Source organism: Nelumbo lutea, chromosome 7, assembly GCF_056320005.1.
Source record: "Nelumbo lutea isolate HS-2025 chromosome 7, American lotus-T2T, whole genome shotgun sequence".
In the NCBI taxonomy this organism is placed as follows: Eukaryota; Viridiplantae; Streptophyta; class Magnoliopsida; order Proteales; family Nelumbonaceae; genus Nelumbo; species Nelumbo lutea.
Window position 1 is genome coordinate 58,685,238 of NC_142690.1, and position 19,090 is coordinate 58,704,327.

The 19,090-nt window shown below is 39.3% G+C and overlaps 1 protein-coding gene and 1 pseudogene across 19 annotated transcripts in view; one reads left to right on the top strand and one right to left on the bottom strand.

The window, feature by feature from the left end:
• LOC148846561 (protein HESO1-like) overlaps window positions 1-19,090 on the bottom strand; it is a 63,931-nt gene that overhangs the window by 34,820 nt on the left and 10,021 nt on the right. For 16 of the 19 annotated variants that reach the window (XM_088952762.1, XM_088952751.1, XM_088952759.1 and 13 more), the window contains one exon: window positions 11,996-12,172. In XM_088952762.1, the coding sequence (XP_088808888.1) occupies window positions 11,996-12,172 (177 nt within the window). The remainder of the gene's footprint in view (window positions 1-11,995; window positions 12,173-19,090) is intronic. The other 3 variants (XM_088952768.1, XM_088952767.1, XM_088952764.1) reach the window with 1 other exon arrangement.
• Window positions 17,397-18,117, top strand: LOC148846562 (uncharacterized; annotated as a pseudogene).

The window sequence follows — 19,090 nt, forward strand, 5'->3', positions numbered from 1 at the left end:
AAGATGTATAGACTTACAGAAAGCAAGTTGGAACTAATAAAGTGTTTGAGTTCCTAGCTGATTTGAATTCTGAATATGATATTGTGAGACAGCAATTGTTGACAAGAGATAGTGTCTCTATCACAAGCCTATTCCCTAATGCATAGTGAAGAAACTAGGAGAAAGGTTATGTTGCAACAACAGCCCTTCGAATCAGCCTTGGCAGTAGTTAGACCAAAGTCTAGGGGTGATAAAGAGAAGGATGTGAAGAAGGAAGCTAAGAAGGACCTAGTATGTGAACACTACAAGAAACCTAAACATACTAAGGACACTTGTTGGAAGCTACATCCTCATCTAGTTCCAGCAAAACTCAGAAACAAGAAGGAGAATGCTAATATGGTTGTCAACACTAATAGTACAACCTCATCAAGCACTAGAGGCACTCCTCTAGACACCCTAGCTGCAGTTCGAGCTGCTCTAACTCAGCTAGAAAATGAAGTTAATAATTCAGCTCCTCCAACCTCATCTTTTGCTCATTCAGGTAATCAGGCCTCATCTTACCATGCTTCAGCGCCAGGTAATACAGAACATTACTGGGTAATAGATTCAAGAGCATCTGACCATATGACTGGCTTGCCATCATTGTTTACTACCTATCATTTATCTTCTGGAAAAGACAAAGCGTCCATTGTCGATGGCTCTCTTGTTCTTATTTCTGACAAGGGAGACATCAAGTTGTCTAGTGCCATTTCCTTATCTTCAGTTTTGCATGTTCCTAAACTTAGTATTAACTTGCTTTCAGTTAGTAGCAATACAAAAAAACAAAATTGTTCAGTGAACTTTTTCCCTGATCGATGTGTTTTTCAGGATTTGGAGACAATGAAGGTGATTGGGATTGACTGTGAGACGAATGGAATCTATCTACTTGGAGGGAGCTCTCATTGGGAAGATAGTGAAGCTAGGAGGTCTTTTGTTTCTCAATCTATTAGTCAGGTTATGCTTTGGTATAATCGGTTGGGTCATTTATCTTTTCGGGTTTTGAAGAGTTTGTTTCCCAGTTTGTTTGAGTCTGTTCAGATGTCCAATTTAAAATATGAAAGTTGTGAGCTTGCAAAGCATTGTAGAACAACCTATTCATTGAGTAACAAAAGTAGTATTCCTTTTGACATTTTGCATACCAATGTCTGGGGACCTTATCATATCACTGCTATGGGGGGATACAGATATTTCTTGCTGTTTGTTGATGATTATACCCATTTTTCTTAGGTTTACCTTATGCATTCTTGAGATGAGGTTCCAACATTAATATAGATGTTTCACCAGATGATTTTAACCCAGTTTGGGGTCAAAATCATTAGATCTGATAATGCGAAAGAATACTTTGCAAAACCATTAGCCTCCTATCTCCTTGACCATGAGATTATCCATCAGAGTACTTGCCCTCATACACCACAGCAAAATGGGATTGCTGAGAGAAAGAATAGGCACATATTGGAGGTGGCTAGAAGCATTATGTTTAACTCCAATGTGCCTATACGTTTCTGGGGGATGCTATTCGTACAGCAGTGTATCTCATTAATCGGATACTTTCACAGGTTCTTGACATGAAATCTCCCTTTACCCGTTTATATCCTGATAAAGAATTGTTTATCGTTCCCCTAAAAACTTTGGTTGTACTTGCTTTGTTCAAATTCTTGGCCCTCATCGTTCCAAATTTGATCCTAAGGCATCAAAATGTATTTTTCTTGGTTATGCACAAATCCAAATGGGATATTGCTGCTATGAACCTACTTCTAGGAGGAGATTTGTCTCTATGGATGTCACTTTCTTTGAGGATGTGCCCTATTATTCTAGGGTTTCTCCTCAGGGTGAGAGTAGTGAGGTTGGGGTTGACTCATCAAAAGTTCCTTTACCTGTTCCATTGAGTGAAGAGGGTTGTCAGAGGTGTCGGCATTTGAGAGTCTTTCACAAATAGTGCAAGCAAATTGATTTTGGTCATCAGTAGTCCAGGCCGGCCCCAGTTCCTTCTACGGATCCAAATCCAAGTACTACAGTTCCTTTTTCAGATATTACAGATGAGATACCTTCCACTGTTGAGCCCTCACCTTCCACTATTGAGCCCTCACCTTCATTGGATGACCTTGACCTTCCCATTGCAGTCCATAAAGGCAAATGCCGTTGCACCACATCCACAGCTCATTGCATTCCCCAATTCTTGTCTTATGATCATCTGTCCCCCTCTTACAAGTCCTTTCTTGCATCCATTGCTGATATTCCCATACCCAGAACAATGCAAGAAGCCTTATCAGTTCCTGAGTGGAAAGATGCAATGAAAGTAGAAATTGATGCCCTTATCAGAAACCGTACCTGGGAGATAGTTGATCAGCCCAAAGGGAAGAAACTAGTTGGACGTAGATGACAACTATCGGAGTCTTATGGTATTGAATACTTTGAGACATTTGCACCAATAGAAAAGATGACAACTATCAATCTTATTATCTCTTGCAGCCAGTTACTCTTGGCCTTTGTTTCAGATGGATGTTAAAAATGTCTTCCTTAATGGGGACTTGCAGGAAGACGTTTACATGCACTTACCTCTTGGATTTTATGGTCCAGAAATAGGAAAGAAGGTTTGCCGGTTGAACAGAGCCTTGTATGTACTAAAACAGTCCCCCAGAGCTTGGTTTGATAGATTCATACAAGCCCTTGAAAAGTCTGGTTATGTACAGGCCCTATCAGACCACACCTTGTTTATCAAGAAAGTGGATTCTTCCTTAACCTTGCTTATTGTATATGTGGATGACATTGTAATAATAGGGAATGATAACAGTGAAACTGAGACCCCTAAGCAACTCCTTCATGGCTTCATCAAGAGTTTGAGGTCAAAGATCTGGGAGAGCTACGATACTTCTTGGGTATTGAAGTAGATAGGTCCAAGCATGGAATTTTTGTTTCTCAAAGAAAGTATGTTCTTGACTTGTTGGAAGAAACTGGAAAGTTGGGTGTTAAGCCTGATGACACACCTATTGAACAAAATCACAAGATCAATGCAAAAGGTGGAGAGACTCTTGAAGATAAAATTATGTTCCAACGGCTAGTTGGAAAACTTCTCTATCTTTGTCTTACACAACCAGACATCAGTTATGCAATTAGTATTGTTAGTTAATATATGCACTCTCCTAGAACTACCCACCTACTTGCAATTGAAAGGATATTGGCATATTTGAAAAGGTGCCCTGGCAGAGGTGTTTTGTTCAAGAATAATGAGCACATGAAGATAGACGTTTACACAGATGTTGATTGGGCAGGGTGTGTTGATGATAGAAGATCTACCTCTGAATATTGTGCTTTTGTAGGAGGTAATCTTGTCTCCTGGAGGAGTAAGAAACAAAATATTATTTCTCGTTCCAGTACTGAAGCCGAGTATAGGTCCATGGCTTATGGTATGACTGAAATCCCATGATTGAAATCCCTATTTGAGGAGTTGGGTATTGCTTATGAGAAGCCCTTAATGTTGTACTGTGATAATCAGGCTGCTATTAATATGGCTCATAATCCAGTACAACACGACAAAACTAAACATATTGAAGTGGACAAATTTTTTTTCAAAGAAAGGGTTGCATCTCAAGAAATATGTCTTCCATATATCACCTCCAACATGCAGCTTATAGATCTTCTCACCAAGGTTGTTTCAAGGAAGAAGTTAGAGGCAGACCCATGCAAGTTAGGAATGACAAATATCTATTCCTAACTTGAGGGGGAGTCTAGAGAACACTGATGTGGTCCCCACTATGTCCGTACAGTTACTAGTTATGCTAGTTATTTCAGTTTGTTAGTTAGTAGTTATTTCAGATTAATATTATTAATTTGTTTTTTTTATTTTTGCCATGTAAGCAATAAGGGTAATTCAGCCCTTTTACATTTATTTGGATATGAATACAAATATAAGTAGAGGGGCGGCAATTGCTAGTTTTCTCACTTTCTTTTTTGAACCCAATCTTCGAGTTCTTCTCCTCTCCTCTTGTATCTTTGTTCGTCTTTTCTCATCAATATTTAAAACAGATTGTAGTCTTGTTCGACTACTAAAGATATCATAAATTCCTTCAAAGATCACTTGGAGTCATATGGTAGGGCTTTGCGACAGATGGATAGTTCAATTACTGGTACTCCTTCTACTTCATTTGCATCTACATAAGGTAATGTGGCTTCTACATTCCATGTCACTACTACCACTGATTCCCCTTGGATCATTGACTCAGGGGCCTCTAACCACATGACCGGTAAACCAAATTTGTTTCGGACTTATAGCCTTTTGTCAGGAAGGGATAAAGTAAAGCTTGTAGAGGGATCATTCTCCTCCATTGCAGGCCAAGGATCAATATCCCTTCCCCATGGCCTTAACCTAAATAGAGTGTTGCATGTTCCCCAAATTCCTATAAATTTGCTTTCAATCAGTAGCATCATAAACTCTTTATACTGTAATGTAACCTTTTTTCCTAGTTCATGTGTTTTTCAGGATCTAACTTCTGGGAGGTCGATTGATAGGGGAAGCCTAATGGATGGTCTCTATAATCTCGACAACAAAGTTGGTCTCTTGGTGTCATCCTTGGAGTCATGTAGTCAGTCAAATTTTTTGTGGCATAGTCGGTTAGGTCATGTTTCCTTTGAAATAGTGAAGTCTTTGTTTCCGGTTTTATTTAGAACAACTTTTCATTCAAGTAATAAAAGATCCAGTTTTCCTTTTCATATTGTGTATTCTGATGTATGGGGACCTACTACTATAATCTCTAAGGGTGGATATAAGTACTTTATCACATTGATCGATGACTTCTCCCACTATACATGGGTATTCCCGATGCGTAGTAGAGATGAAGTTCCAAAGATCATGAAAGACTTTCAGATGATGGTGTTTATGCAGTTCTATGTTGAAATACAAATCTTTTAATCAGATAATGCCAAGGAATATTTCCATGGTGAGCTGAATGAGTTCTTTGCCTCCCATGGATCTCTTCATAGGAGCTCGTGCGCAAGAATACCGCAACAAAATGGTGTTGCCGAAAGAAAAAACAGTCACCTTCTTGAGGTAGCTCGAGGGATGATGTTACAGATGAATGTTCCAAAAAGGTTTTGGATGGATGATATACTTGCAGCTACTTATGTCATCAACTGCATGCCCTCAAAAGTGCTAAACTACATGGCCCCTCATCAGTTGTTGTTGTTCCTTCAGTCCCCTTTATTTTCCATTCCCATGAGTCTTTGGTTGTCATGCCTTTGTCCAAGATTTGTCTCCGTCTCAAGGTAAGTTAGACCCTCAGTCCATTCCTTGTATCTTTCTGGAGTATCCCTCATCTCAAAAGGGGTATTAGTGCTTTGATCCTGTTAGTCATAAATTTTTTGTCTCTATGGATGTGTCCTTTGAGTTTGAACCATTCTTCCCTGCTTCTCCTCAGGGCTAGTGTGGAAGAGGAGAAGCAGGTTCAGGTCTGTCGAGTCTCTCTTCCTTCTATTCCGGACCTAGCCCCCTTTCGTGTCTTCCAACGTACATGCCATAGAGATCAACAATGTGACAGAGATGTGGAGCTACCAACCACTGAGAATCCGACACCGTCAGACTCCCAGAGGCAAGTCCAAACCTTGCTACACCTATTGACACCTATGCTCCTACTGTGGATGACCTTGACATTCCTATTGCTCAAAGAAAGAGAGTCAGATCATGCACTACCTACCATACACCCCATCACCCAATATGTCTCCTATGATCACATTTCCCCCTCATACCGAGCCTTCCTATCTACAGTTGATTGCATCCCCGTACCCATAAATGTTGTAGAAGCCTTAAAATACCCTGAATGGACAGATACTATGGAGAAGGAGATTAATGTCGTCCATAAAAATCAAACTTGGGAATTGGTGGATCTTCCAAAGGGAAAGACCCAATGGGGTGTAAGTGGGTGTTTAAAGTTAAACACAAGGCGGATGGGACAATTGAAAGGTATAAAGCAAGATTAGTAGCCCAGGGGTACACTCAAGTATAAGGAGTTTACTATGATGAGACATTTGCTCCAGTAGCTAAGATGAACTCAATTCGAGTTCTTCTATCATTAACTACTAATCTTGACTGAGAATTGCATCAACTAGACATTAAGAATGCCTTTTTAAATGGTGACCTAGAAGGGGAGGTGTGTATGGTTCAACCCCCGGAATTCTGTGCCAAGGGAAGTGAAAATAAGGTGTGTAAGCTAAGAAAGTCTCTCTATGGTTTGAAACAATCTCCCAGGGCTTAGTTCAGTAAGTTCCATATGGCAGTTCAGCAAGTAGCTTCAAGCAATGTCAGTCCGACCACACACTCTTTGTGAAGAGATGTCAAGAACAGGTTATTGTTTTGATAGTGTATGTGGATGAAAATCATCATTACAAGAAATTGGAGTTCAGAAATACAACAGTTGAAACAATTCCTTGCATCTAAATTTGAAGTGAAAGATCTAGGTCCTCTTTTAACATATTTTCTTGGAATTGAAGTTGCTCGCTCAAAAAGGGGTATCTTCATTTCTCAAAGAAAGTACACTCTTGATCTGTTACAAGACACAGGCAAGTTAGATGCAAGGCCATGTTGATCATAAATTGGGTAGCTGTGTTGAACCTCTGAAAGATATAAAACAATTCCAAAGGTTAGTGGGGAAGTTGATTTATTTGTCTATGACTCGTCCAAACCTTGCCTATTCAGTTGGAGTCCTAAGCCAATTTATGCACTCACCTAAGAAACCTCACTTGGAGGCAGCAGAGAGAGTTCTTAGATACTTAAAAAAGTATCCAGGAACAAGTCTACTATTCAGTAAGCACAATCATCTAAAGGTGGAAGTCTTTACAGATGCTGATTGGGCAGGTGTTATGGATGATAGAAAGTCTACAAGTGGGTATTGCACATTTGTGGGAGGAAACCTAGTGACCTAGAAAAGTAAGAAACAAAGTATGGTAGCAAGGTCAAGTGCTGAAGCGGAGTATAGAGCTATGGCACATGGGGTGGCTGAAGTTCTTTGGCTAAAAATCTTCTAGGGGAGCTTGGAGTTGTTCAAAATCCTATGTCTCTTTACTGTGACAACAAGGCAGCTATTAACATCGCCAGCAATCCTGCCCTACATGAGGGGACCAAGCACATTGTAGTGGACAAATAGGAGAAGAAGGCCAAATTGTAGTGTCCTCCATAGTTTGAACTAAAAAAAATGGCTTAAGCTTGTCCGAAAATTGAATAAAGGCCTCACACTCATTATCCCTCAATCCCCTTCTAAAGCCAAAAATCCCAATTTAACTGAGGAGAGAAGGCACACATCTTGAAATAGGTTATAGCCTATAGCTTGACAAGTAATAAAGACTAGGGAAACAGAACTGAATGAAGTTTCAGCCAACCATAGGTCTTACCAAAACAAAACTCTAATCCGACGTCCACATCAAATATGGTCAAATTGATAAAAGTTGGGTAAACCTCTTGAATTGATTTTCAAGAAGTTTAAGTTGAATAAGGGGGCTACCTTTGCATCCTAGTCATTTTTCATCATCCCATGAATGATTTCAATAACCTTATGCCACAGCCTATCCCTTTCCAAAGGAAACCTCCAAACCCATTTTCCTAGCAAAGATGTATTCCTATGAGTTAAGTTCCTTATTCCAGGCCCTCCCTACTCCTTTGTTTTAATAATTTGCTCCCACTTCACTAGATGATCTCTCTTCTCATCCCCAGGCTCCCAAAAGAAATCCCTCATGAGCTTCTCTAATCGTCCTGCTGCTATCCTAATTGGAATCTTGAAGGTTGAAAGGAAGTAAAAGGGTAAGTTAGCCAAAGTTGCTCTAATCAAAGTTATTCTCCCATCCATTGAGATGTAGTTCCTCTTCCAAGAGCCAACCTTTTAGTCAATCTCTCTACCACCAGTTCCATTGAGATGCAGTTCCTCTTCCAAAGGGCACTAGACTACTTGATCATTAAACCTGTAGATTTCCTACATTTCTTCAATTTTAAGATCAGAAACTGTTAAAGATTTTATTAAGAAATGTATGAAAATTATATACATAAGTAGTATGTCTAGCACTCCTTTAAGGTAGATAGCCATGGCTAACCACCACAGTCCTTTTTTGTTTTATAGGTCCCCCCTTGGGCATTACACCCCAATACATGTGAGGTCTGATCACCCTTGTTTTACTAACTGACCAGAAATGCTTTTGGCTAATCATAGTACACATCTGTAACCTGATCGTAGTTCCCATGCCAGCTTCTTGATCTCCCTTAGATTATGTCCATACTTACAAGACCCAACAATATTCCTTCTTATCCCGCTGACAGTTACCTGTGCTTCTTCTTCAACCAGTCTCTATAATTTAGGTACTTTGCCATCCTTGTTCCTTTTAGGACTGCTCACAGCTCTGCACAAATCAAATCTCCATACCAATCAGGTCCAGAGATCAAGGCAAAGACGTTTCCTTCCCAATTTCTGAATACCCTTCCAAATTCCAGCTCCCCAGTTCCCCCATGCTATAGCCATCAAAATTCATCCCAATAGAATTTTAAGATGGATGGCTCCATCGTATGGAAGAATAATATTTTTCTGAGGGTAATGCCACATTCTCAGTGATATCATTTGTAGTAATGGGTGCAAAAATGTCCTGCACCAAATGTGCTACCTTGATAGTGATGTTTTTTTGCAATGGCTTCTTTATAACGAGTCTTCTCATTGAACACCGCATTCCTCTCTTCTCAAATGGCATCGCAATTATAGTAGGGTGTCAGCTTTAGAAATTTTCATTGAACACGGCTAATGCCTTGGCTGATTATCTTGCTAAACAAGGGGCAACTCGGGTTTCATTTTATGGGGCTTCATTGTAATTTTCTTTTTCCTTTGTTATGTTCTTTATCTAAAGGGTTGATGGTTTCTTCCATCTCCCCTCTTTAAAGGGGAGGTAGCATCTCGTGCCTCTCCCTAAGTTGTACTATCTTTGACTTTGATTTAATAAATCTGAATATTCACTGATAAAAAAAAAACAGGGTGTCAGCTTTAGAAACACTTCTATATGGGGTGCTGAAAGCATTGTAAATACAAATTCGGTTACTAATATCATTGAAGTGTAGTTGCTGAACATGTGAAACCCTTATAGAACTTCTTGTGAGTTGTGACAGAATTTATACTCTCTAGATACACTACCTGTGCCCAACAACCATACTGCTGTCATTGATTCTCATGAAGTCCATTTGTGTCAAGAGGTTCTAGAATGTATGTTGGGACCATAGACATTTGTTAATTCCCACACAAAACCATCTTGCAACCTTTTAAGCTTCACAAGCAAAAATAAATATTTGGTTACTCCACTCTCCTAATCACAATGGTTCTGGGAACTATTTTTGTAAGTTGTGTATATTTCCTACTAAAAAAAACCTAAGATTTGGATGAGTTCGCATGTTGGCCAAATGCAGCTCCATACTCATTGATTGTGTCCAACAAGATGAGACCTTCTTTAATATTTACACTTACAAAGACAGTTATCATCATTAAAAAGAGGTAAGATATGATAGGGCAATCTCCACACTTTTTTTTGAGCAAAGGTTAAGTATATTTGTATTAATCAAAAGGTCCTTTGTACAATGAGAAGCTGTACAAAAAACAAGCCAGAAGGACCTCAAAAAAAGGCCATCCTCAAAAAAGTACAATCAGATGTATCATCTTTAAAATTTGTATGTATAGACAAGCAACTTCTAACAAACCCTATGACCATGTTGATGACCTCGGCTTCAGAGGAGACCTTGTGATCAAAAATTCTACTATTCCTTTCAAGCCACACAACCCAGAGAATTTCCAAAGGAATGGAGGACCAGCAAACCTTTCCTATTTTTGTCATCCCTGGTATATTCCATGCCTCTAAACATGCTTTAACTGAGGCAGGCATGCACCAACTTAACTTCAGAATCTTTATAAAGTAGCTCCAAAACTCTGAGACAAACTTGCAGTGTAAAAACAGATGATTAACTGATTCCATTTCCACACTACAAAGGATGCACCTCAGGTCATTGCAGATAAAGCCTCCCCTCACCAGCATCTCTTTGGAAAGGCATTTCTCTAAAGCTTCCACCCATTCAAAAAATTTAACTTTTGAGGGAGCCACTGTCCCCCAGATGGCCCGGCTAGGAAAAGAGACTTCATTTCCTCTCACTAAAAAGCTGTAAAAGGATTTTACTGAGAACTCTCCTGATCTGTTCCCTTTCCACACTCTTGTATCCTGAGTTTGTAAATTTAAAGCCTAAGCCTGAAGAAGAGTTAAGAGGTTGAATCTCCCAATCATTAAAGACCCTTTTAAAAGGAGTCCAGCAGATGCTATTACCCCTCAAGAACAAAAGAGTGAGCTACCAGCACCTCATTATCAACTGCCAAAGTGTACAAGGTGGGAAACAGCTCTTTAAGAGAGCTCTTCCCAGTCCAAGGATCCAAGCAGAATCCGATACTTCTTCCATCTCCTATTTGAAATATGGGTGCCACTTCTGAAAAGGGTGGAAGCTCTGTAGATTCCTTTCCACAAACTACACCCGTTATGTCACCAAGGGTGAACCACTTTCCAAACCCCTATTGTCTAGTCCATGTTTCTCGGCTATTACCTTCCTCCATAGGTTATCTGGCTCAGCAGCAAACCTCCAAAGCCAACTACCTAATAAGGCTAAGTTAAAGAATTTGCAATTTCTTATCCCCAGGCCCCCGTGTGATAGGGGCTTGCAAATCTCCAAACATTTTAACCCCATAGATATCTTTCTTTTGAATTAAATTATTAAATTTTATGGAGAAGCTTCAAAACAAATGAAAAACAGACAGGGAGATAAAGAACCTCCCTACCTTAGGCCTCTTGCTGGGACAAATCCTTCCAGCAATATCATTCATTGATTAGAATCTTATAGGATACAAAGCCAAACTTTTGCATGACATTATCCATAGAAGTTCACTTGACCTTATCATAAGCCTGCTCATATCCAATATAATTGCTATAATCCCTTCCCTGGACTTAAAGAATTCACATAGTGGATGATCTCATGAGCAATTTTGTCAATGATTGCTCTCCCAGCCAAAAAAGCACTTTGTAGGGGATATGTAATCTTGTGCAATACCTTTTTAAGCCTATTAGCCAACCAAAACTTTTGCAATTATCTTGTACATAGTGTTACAGAAACTTATAGGTCTATTACGAGCCGCCTCTTCAACATCGTTTATTGAAGAAGCGGCTACTTATAACACTATATATACGATACTTGCAACAGTTTCGGCTAATAGGCTTAGAAAGGTATTGCATAAGATTACAAGTGGGAGCTACTTTTAACTGGATTAGGAGAATAGACAATGGACTGACAGATTGTTTGACAAAGCAAGGGGTACAAGGAGCAATTGTTTGGGATAAATTGTAATTGAGTTGCATTGGAAGTCATTTTGGATAACTGGACTTCTCCAGCCTTTGTACTCACTCTATTTTCTCGTTAATTAATGAAATTTATGCCACTTATCAAAAAAATAAAGATTACAAGTCCACATTAGAGTAAACAAATGCAAATAATAAAAACCATGTTTTTACACTTAAAAAAAAATCATAATGACTTTGTCTTTATCTTGGGGCCACAAGCCACATTTGTTGTAGGACAATCTCTACAAAGATATAGCTATCACTGCTCATTCATCCCTGACTGTATTTTAAACCTCAAAGAATATACTTGTAATAATTATGTTAGGTAAGATGTTTAGCATATATTAGAAATAAAGGAGAGTCCTTCATAGGTCCCATCCCAATCTTGGCTCCAGCCCTAAACTCAGTAAGCTTCAAATTTTTCCTCATTCATAAGGTAATTGAAATTTCAGCTTTAATTTAATTACGTGCAGATCTCCAATTGTGGGACTGCTAAAGCGTAGGATCAAAAAAGAACAAGTGGTTCTTTATCAATAAAAAAAAAAAAAAACTTCAAAATGGAACCATTAATATAAAATGTTTACTGTTAGGTAATTACTTTGAAGAGTATAAAGGACTTTCGCAAACTTCCTGAGGTGTTGAATCTTCTTGTCTCTCTGGAGATGATCTGCATCATTACTAAAATTAATGGATAAATCTAAATCACTGTTGGCACTGAACATATCCATTAAAAAAGACCCAAATGGCTCCACAATAGGAAATTCATTGTGACTACCTGAAAGAAAACATAAATGAGAATGAAATTTAAATTCACATGCAAGAACAGAAAGTTACAAAGACAATAAGAAAAACTAGATGGAAGGGAAAAAAAAAAAAAACACATAAAAAAAGCTGTGGCAAAGAAAGAGTAAGGAAAAAAATAGCACATGAATAAATTGTATAATATGTAAATATGAAAGTAAAGAATGCATCTACAATCCCACCCAATGATGAGGCATTGGCTCTCTTCTACTCCACCTGAAGTTTCCTTCTATGCATGGGAAATTCTATGGAGGCATATTCAGAAAAGATTGCCTGGGAAGTTCCCAGCTCCTTTGTACTTTTTCTCCTCTAAGTTAACAAAATCTTTTATTGCTGATCTAAAAAAAAACACTTTTGTGGAGAAAGAGTATACTACACTGATTACATCTTCCACAGATCTGCATAATCTATTTAAAGGGGAATCAGCTAATGCAGTAACCAGACAGTTATGGCATTTCTTGGTGCTGGGCGGTCTACAATTGATGGCTGTGGTGAATTCTAGATATATTTTGCCAATGGAAAGATGAGATATTTGGGTTTAGGAGCAAGGTGTACTGGAAAGCCATTATTCATGCAGACACATGGCACATATAAGAAGAAAGGAACAAATGAATCTTCCAACTGAAGTAGAATCTTCTAAGACTTTAAGGACCAAATCCTTTTATTTTATGAGCAACAGTAAAATATTGACATTATTGTTGTTGTAATATATAATGTACTGGCCACAGGGGCATCTATACCCTTTTACTCAGTTCTACACTTTAATTTTGACAGGTGGAAATATAACTGTATTGCTATGGAGGGTGTGAATCTCTCAAAAACTGTACAAAAATGGTATATTGTGTCTTTACACTCTTAATATAAATAAGACCATGGGTGTCATCACTCTGATAACATTCTCCCAACATTCTGCCCTTTTTCTCATCTCTTTTATTCCTCTAACTGATCTATTGCTGAAAAAATGGCATCAGAGCATTAAACTTCTATATATCAGCTTCTTCCTCTTTTCTTCGACTTCAAACTCTTTTTCTTTTATATTTTCTGATTGGACAAAGGAATAAGTCCTACTGGACCGATGATCTCAAGGGAATTATCATGATTATCATCATCATCTGATGTCTCTCCCACAAATGTTCTGATATTGATTGTTAAACCCTCATACATATACTCGATTAGTTCCATGTACCTATTAGAAACTCCTTTTGTTCCAAAATCCAACATATTATCTATCTAGGGACTCTATTATATGCTTCTTTAGATCAACGAATACCATATTGAAAAATCTCCCTTTTTCTCTCTAGACTTTTCTATCTATCATCTTGATAAAAAGATGGCTTCCATGGTTGATTTCCCTAGCTTAAGCTCATGTTGGTTTTCTAATATACTTGTTCCATATCATAACCTTTGCTCAATTATTCTCTCCTGAAATTTCATAGTGTGGTTCATGTGTTTATCACCATGATAATTATTACGATTTTGTATTTCGCCTTTGTTTCTAAATATAGGCCCATAATTGTCTTTTTCATTCATCAAACACTTTCTTTACATTTATTATCTTATTAAATAGTTCAGTTAACCATAATAAGCCTACCTCTCTCAATGCCTTTCCAAACTTCTATTGAGATACCATCCTAATGCCTTTCTCCTCTTTATCTTATTTAATGTCTCCTTCATTTGGTACTCCATCACCAAAGTACTAGTGATAGAGCTGTTTTAGGTAGAAAAGGGGGCATTGTAACTTATCGGGAGATGTTGCAACTGAAGGCATGGACTACAAAGATGAGGATGTCTTTTTGAAAATGGAGAAAGGTGTTCTTCCTAGATTCAGAGAAGCAAGGAGTAGAGAGAAGAGACTTTCTTCAAAGTTTACTTGTCAGCCATTTCAAGGGAAAGTTGGAAGAACTTCACTAAATTGAAGACTAGCCAAAGCCCAAAGGAAGTGCGGGACCTTAATTATGGAAAAAAAAAAAGTGTGAACCCAATAGATGACATGAGGGTGAAGAGGCTAATAAATGAACAATGCTTATTCAAAGTCTCATCTAAGGGGGGTGTGGTAGAAATCCTCAAAAGGGGATTGGCAAATGAACGAGTGGAACTAGTGGTAGATCAGTGGAGTGCATGTTCAGGAAGCAAAACAAATGAGGATTCTTGGGAGTGGAATGACTCCTCAGCATGGATTATGGTATTTGGTCTAACACTGCTACACTGAAACCCTGACACAATCCAAGCAATAAGAGACATGTGTTTGGGTTTCTTGGAGACAGATTACTTCATTTCTTAGTAACAATTGAGGCTGAATTGGCAGATAGCTTCAAATGCAATGTCTAACAAGGGCATACAAACCAAGTGAGGAGGGGGGTCGAAGAAGAGAGGGGAGTACAAATGATATAAAGAGTAAATGGGAGTTGCATTCTTATGTGGAGGATTTCAATACCATTACCATCAGATTACCAAATGAGAAGCAGCGAGGTTCATGGGTGACACCAGGAATGAAGGCATTTATTCAGATGGTAGGTATAAACGGATTGATCTACCATTACGAAGGTCATACTTCACATGGGCTAACAACCAGTTGAATCCATCACCTGTCAAGTTAAAAAGATATTTGGTATTTGTTGAGTGTCTCAAGCAAACTTTCAACCAAAAAGCTTAAGCTGTTAGCTAAGGTCCCTAAATAGGTTTTTATTCTCTAACACCTCCTCACACAAAAGCCCATTGGACTTGAAGCATGGACACATATAGCCCCACCCATACCTTGTGCTGAAATTTAATTAATTATAATAGGGGTGACAATGATCAAACACTAAACCACTTGATCACACAGGCTCTCTGATACCATATCCAGCAACCATTCAACTTAAAAGCTTAAGCTGTTATGTAAGGTCCCTGAATAGGAGCCCATTTGGGAGGGCTTCTGTGTTGATTGAGTTGTGTTCACTGAGCCGCTTCGGAGAAGCTACCTGACGTAGCTTCACCGAAAAGTCAATTTTGCAGCTTCTATAAGCCTATTTTCGACTTTTTGGGTTTTTGCCAAACACAGCCTCACGGCATTCCAGGTTCCTCAGCTCATATACTGCCAGAAGCCATTACATTGGAAACTCTCCTAAACAGGCACTAGCTTTATATTCACTAACAGAGTGGAAGAGCAATCCCCATGGCTGAGTCACGAGGCATTACCTAGGCCACTGCCAGATCATACCTACATCTTCTTGGTTGGGGAGAGAATAAATAGGAAAACCAAACCTTTTTTTTTTTTGAAGATAACAGAAAAAATTTATTGAAACAAAAAAAGAGGATATGAGGAAGGTGATAAGCAATCACCCGAAAAGAAAGGCCAACCCAAACAAAAACCCAATGAGAACAAAAAAAAGAAAAAAACAAATCAACCATCAAACTAAAAAGACCCAACTAACGAAAGTCCCTTACCCATAACAATATAATACAGTATAAAAGACGAAATAAACCAGAAACCAAAACAGCCCAGTGGTCGATGCCCAACAAAAACCCAAGCAATACACCCAAACCCCAACTTGCCACTTCAAGCATCTCTCTCAATTTTTTGAGTACATTTTTGTTGTTGTGTTTTGACTGATCCTTTGGGTTTTTTGACGAGCTTGTTAGGTCCCATTCCGAATAGTCCACCCTTTAACCTCATGAAAACCTTAGAGACTAGGACCTGTTGTTGGGATCTTTTATTCCTTTGATTTCTGAATCTTCTGACTGTGTTTAGATTTCCCACTGCTGCTTCAGGATTCCCTGCTGACTTCTGACCCCTGTCTTCAACCACCAACCCCTCAACCACTTCTCCTGGCCTCTCCATGAAATCTATGCAACCTCCGGCAATCGCTCCCATCACTTGCCTTGTTGAGTTATTGCAATTAGGATTAACCGCTGGATCTATCAAGCCTTCATTCTTTCCAGATGTTTCCTCCACAGATCTAAAGGCTTCTTTTACGAATTCCTCCCCTCCTAGAAAAAACAGACCCAATATTTTGCTTTCACTCCTATTCACCACTTCCTCAATGTTAGCAGTCTTTTCTACCAACTGGGTCTCATTGATCATCAGTTCAGACTCATTTTCCTCCCCTGAATCCGATTCCATCCCTTCCTCTCCGATCTCCTCTAAAGGGCAAGTTCTATACTTTTTCGTTTTATATGTTCTAGCCTCCCTCCCATTCTTACCTTCTACACCTTTACTTCCCTCTCCTTCAATTCCCAAATCCTTCTTCCCTCCTGCATTCCCTTCTACACATTTGTCCCCTTCTCCTTTATTCCTCTACATCTCTTCCACAATTCTTGTTTCCTTTGCACCTTCAGTCTCGATCCCATCATCTCCCTTTAAGTTCTCCCCATCTTCAGTGGCTCTGCTTTCGTTCCTTCCTGGCAAATAGAGGATTTTATTCCACGTTTTTTCCTTCCACTACCACTTCTTGCTCTCCCCCAGCCACTCACTCCCTCTATCCTTTTCTAGACCTTCTTTCTTTCCATTCTTGGCGACCAACAATTCTTCCCCATCCTCCTTATTGTCCTATTGTAGGAGTTTGAACTCAGACTCCGCCTGCACAGAGTTGGAGCAGGCGTTGAAGCTCTCTTTGTTGCAATGGGGCTCCTCAATATCTTGTATTTCAATTCTAAAAGAAGACTTGTCGGGATTATCCTGCAAGTTTCTAAAAGTCTCCATAATCCCACTTGGTTTGGAGCACTCACCCCTAAGTCCCGACCCAATAAATTTTCTCGAGCCATTTATCTTAGTCAGGTCACCCAAAGTATCCGATCTTACAGGAATCCTGCCCTTTCCTTTCTCATTCTCCACTTTCCTCTTTCCAACATCATTTAATGTTTTTTATCTTTCCAAGGACAGAGATTTATTCTTATTTTCCTCTGTCGATACTTCTTCCATGCCTAGCCATTCTACCCCCAGACGTTCTTCCAAACTTTGGTTGCCACATGGCCTTCCCCCTACCTTGTCAGCTGCATCTTCAACCTCTCAACCATATGCTTCATGTTCCAACGCGATCCACACCTTCAAACAGACTCCATTCGGGAATACGTCAATGGATTGAGGCACCTCTTCCGGCTTCACACTGGTGGTTAAAATAGCAATATTTCGAAGAAAATTTTCAATAATTGTGGAACCCAAATTGAAGTGCAAGGATTAGTTTTCTATATTGCGGAAACAAAGTTAGAAGAGATGAAGAATGGGAAGGAAAAGAGGGAGGAGTGAGTGATCGTTCACTCTCTACTTGATCCTTTCTTTCGTTAGTTCTCTTAGTGTTAGGATTTCATATTTGGTTTGTTTCTAGTGTTAGGGCTTAGGGCTTTTGATAAAATATCACCAATACATTAATAAATCAATCAATCCATAGCTCAAGGAAGTACTAGAGTGATAGGAGTTGTGAAATGGTTCAACAAAATGAAGGATCTTGGTTTTATTACCCCAAACAATGGTAGCGAAGATCTTTTCATCTATCAAGTCATCTAGAGGAGGTTGAATTTGTGATTGATACTGCCAAAGATGGGAGGACAAAAGCTGTGGATGTGACTGGCCGCGATGGATATAACATTCTAGGAAGTAAGAGATTACAGTGGTAGTGGTAGAGGTGGATGCAGTGGTGGGTACAGCTTTTGTAGTGGTTAACTGGTTATGGTGGTGGGGGATATGATTTTAACAAGGGTAGTAGTAAAGGTGGAAGAGGTGGTAATGGGAGATATAGTGGTGATGGCGATGGTTATGGAGGTAGTGGTGATGGGATTTATTACAACTAGAGCGAGACTGGGCACTTTTCAAGGGAAAGTTATCAGGCAAGTGGAGGCAATGGTGGAAGGTATGGTGGAGGCTGATTTGGTGGCGAGAGCTGCTATAATTGTGGGGAGTAAGACCACTTAACCAGAGAATGCCCTAGTAGTTCAAGAAACTGAAAGAATGAATACTGAATAAGTGCTTCTGCTTTTTTTGGTTTAAAGTTTCCTTTCTTCATATTGGGAGTGTTTTCTGTTTTTTTTGTTTGGTTGCTTTTTGGATCATTCAAAGGGTTCTACACTCAGGTTTTATCTAAAACAATGATACTAAATGATTGGATGAGGTTTAGGAATAGGGATAGGGAACATGTCAGATGGGAGACAGTTAACAAACCAAAGGAAGAAGGGGGTTTAGGGATAGGGAACATAGTGCTGAAGAATGTAGCCCTTCTAGGGAAGTGGCTATGGAGATGGCCCCAGAAGAGAGAGAGAGAGAGAGAGAGATTATGGCATGAGGTGGTGGCAAGCATTCATGGTTGTGTAGGAAATGGTTGGGATTCCAGGATATCTCACCGAGCTACCCTTACTACACCTTGGAAGGCTATACATGGTATTCTCCCTCGCTTCCTCAGATTCATCAGGTATGATGCTTGTTCTAGTAATGCTATTCTGTTCTGGGAGGATATTTGGGTGGGTACTCAACCCCTCAAAGATTGTTTCCCCTTGCTCTATTCCCTTTCCCTTCACAAACATGAGCAAATTGCAACTTTTCTCCGAGCCCATTAAACCCCTTATCTCTAAACTGGGACTTTGGGTTTCGTAGAGGGTTAAGGGATGGTGAGTCGAGTTGTGTTATTGAGCTAATTCACTTACTAGAATTCGTTTGCTTGGACGCTACTTCTTCTGATCAAAGGGTTTGGACTCCTCTTCCAAAAGGTACTTTTACTTGCTCTTATTTTCTAAAATCCCTCAGTTCTAACCCCATTTCCCAAGGATTCCCTGTCAAAGAAGTCTGGGCACGACCTATTCCCCCAAAAATTGTTGTATTCTGCTGGGAAGCCTTCTATGGGAAAATCAATACTTTGGAAAACTTACAGAAAAAGTGATCCTCTCATTGTCAAATTGGTGTTCCTCGTGTAAGGCCGAGAATGAG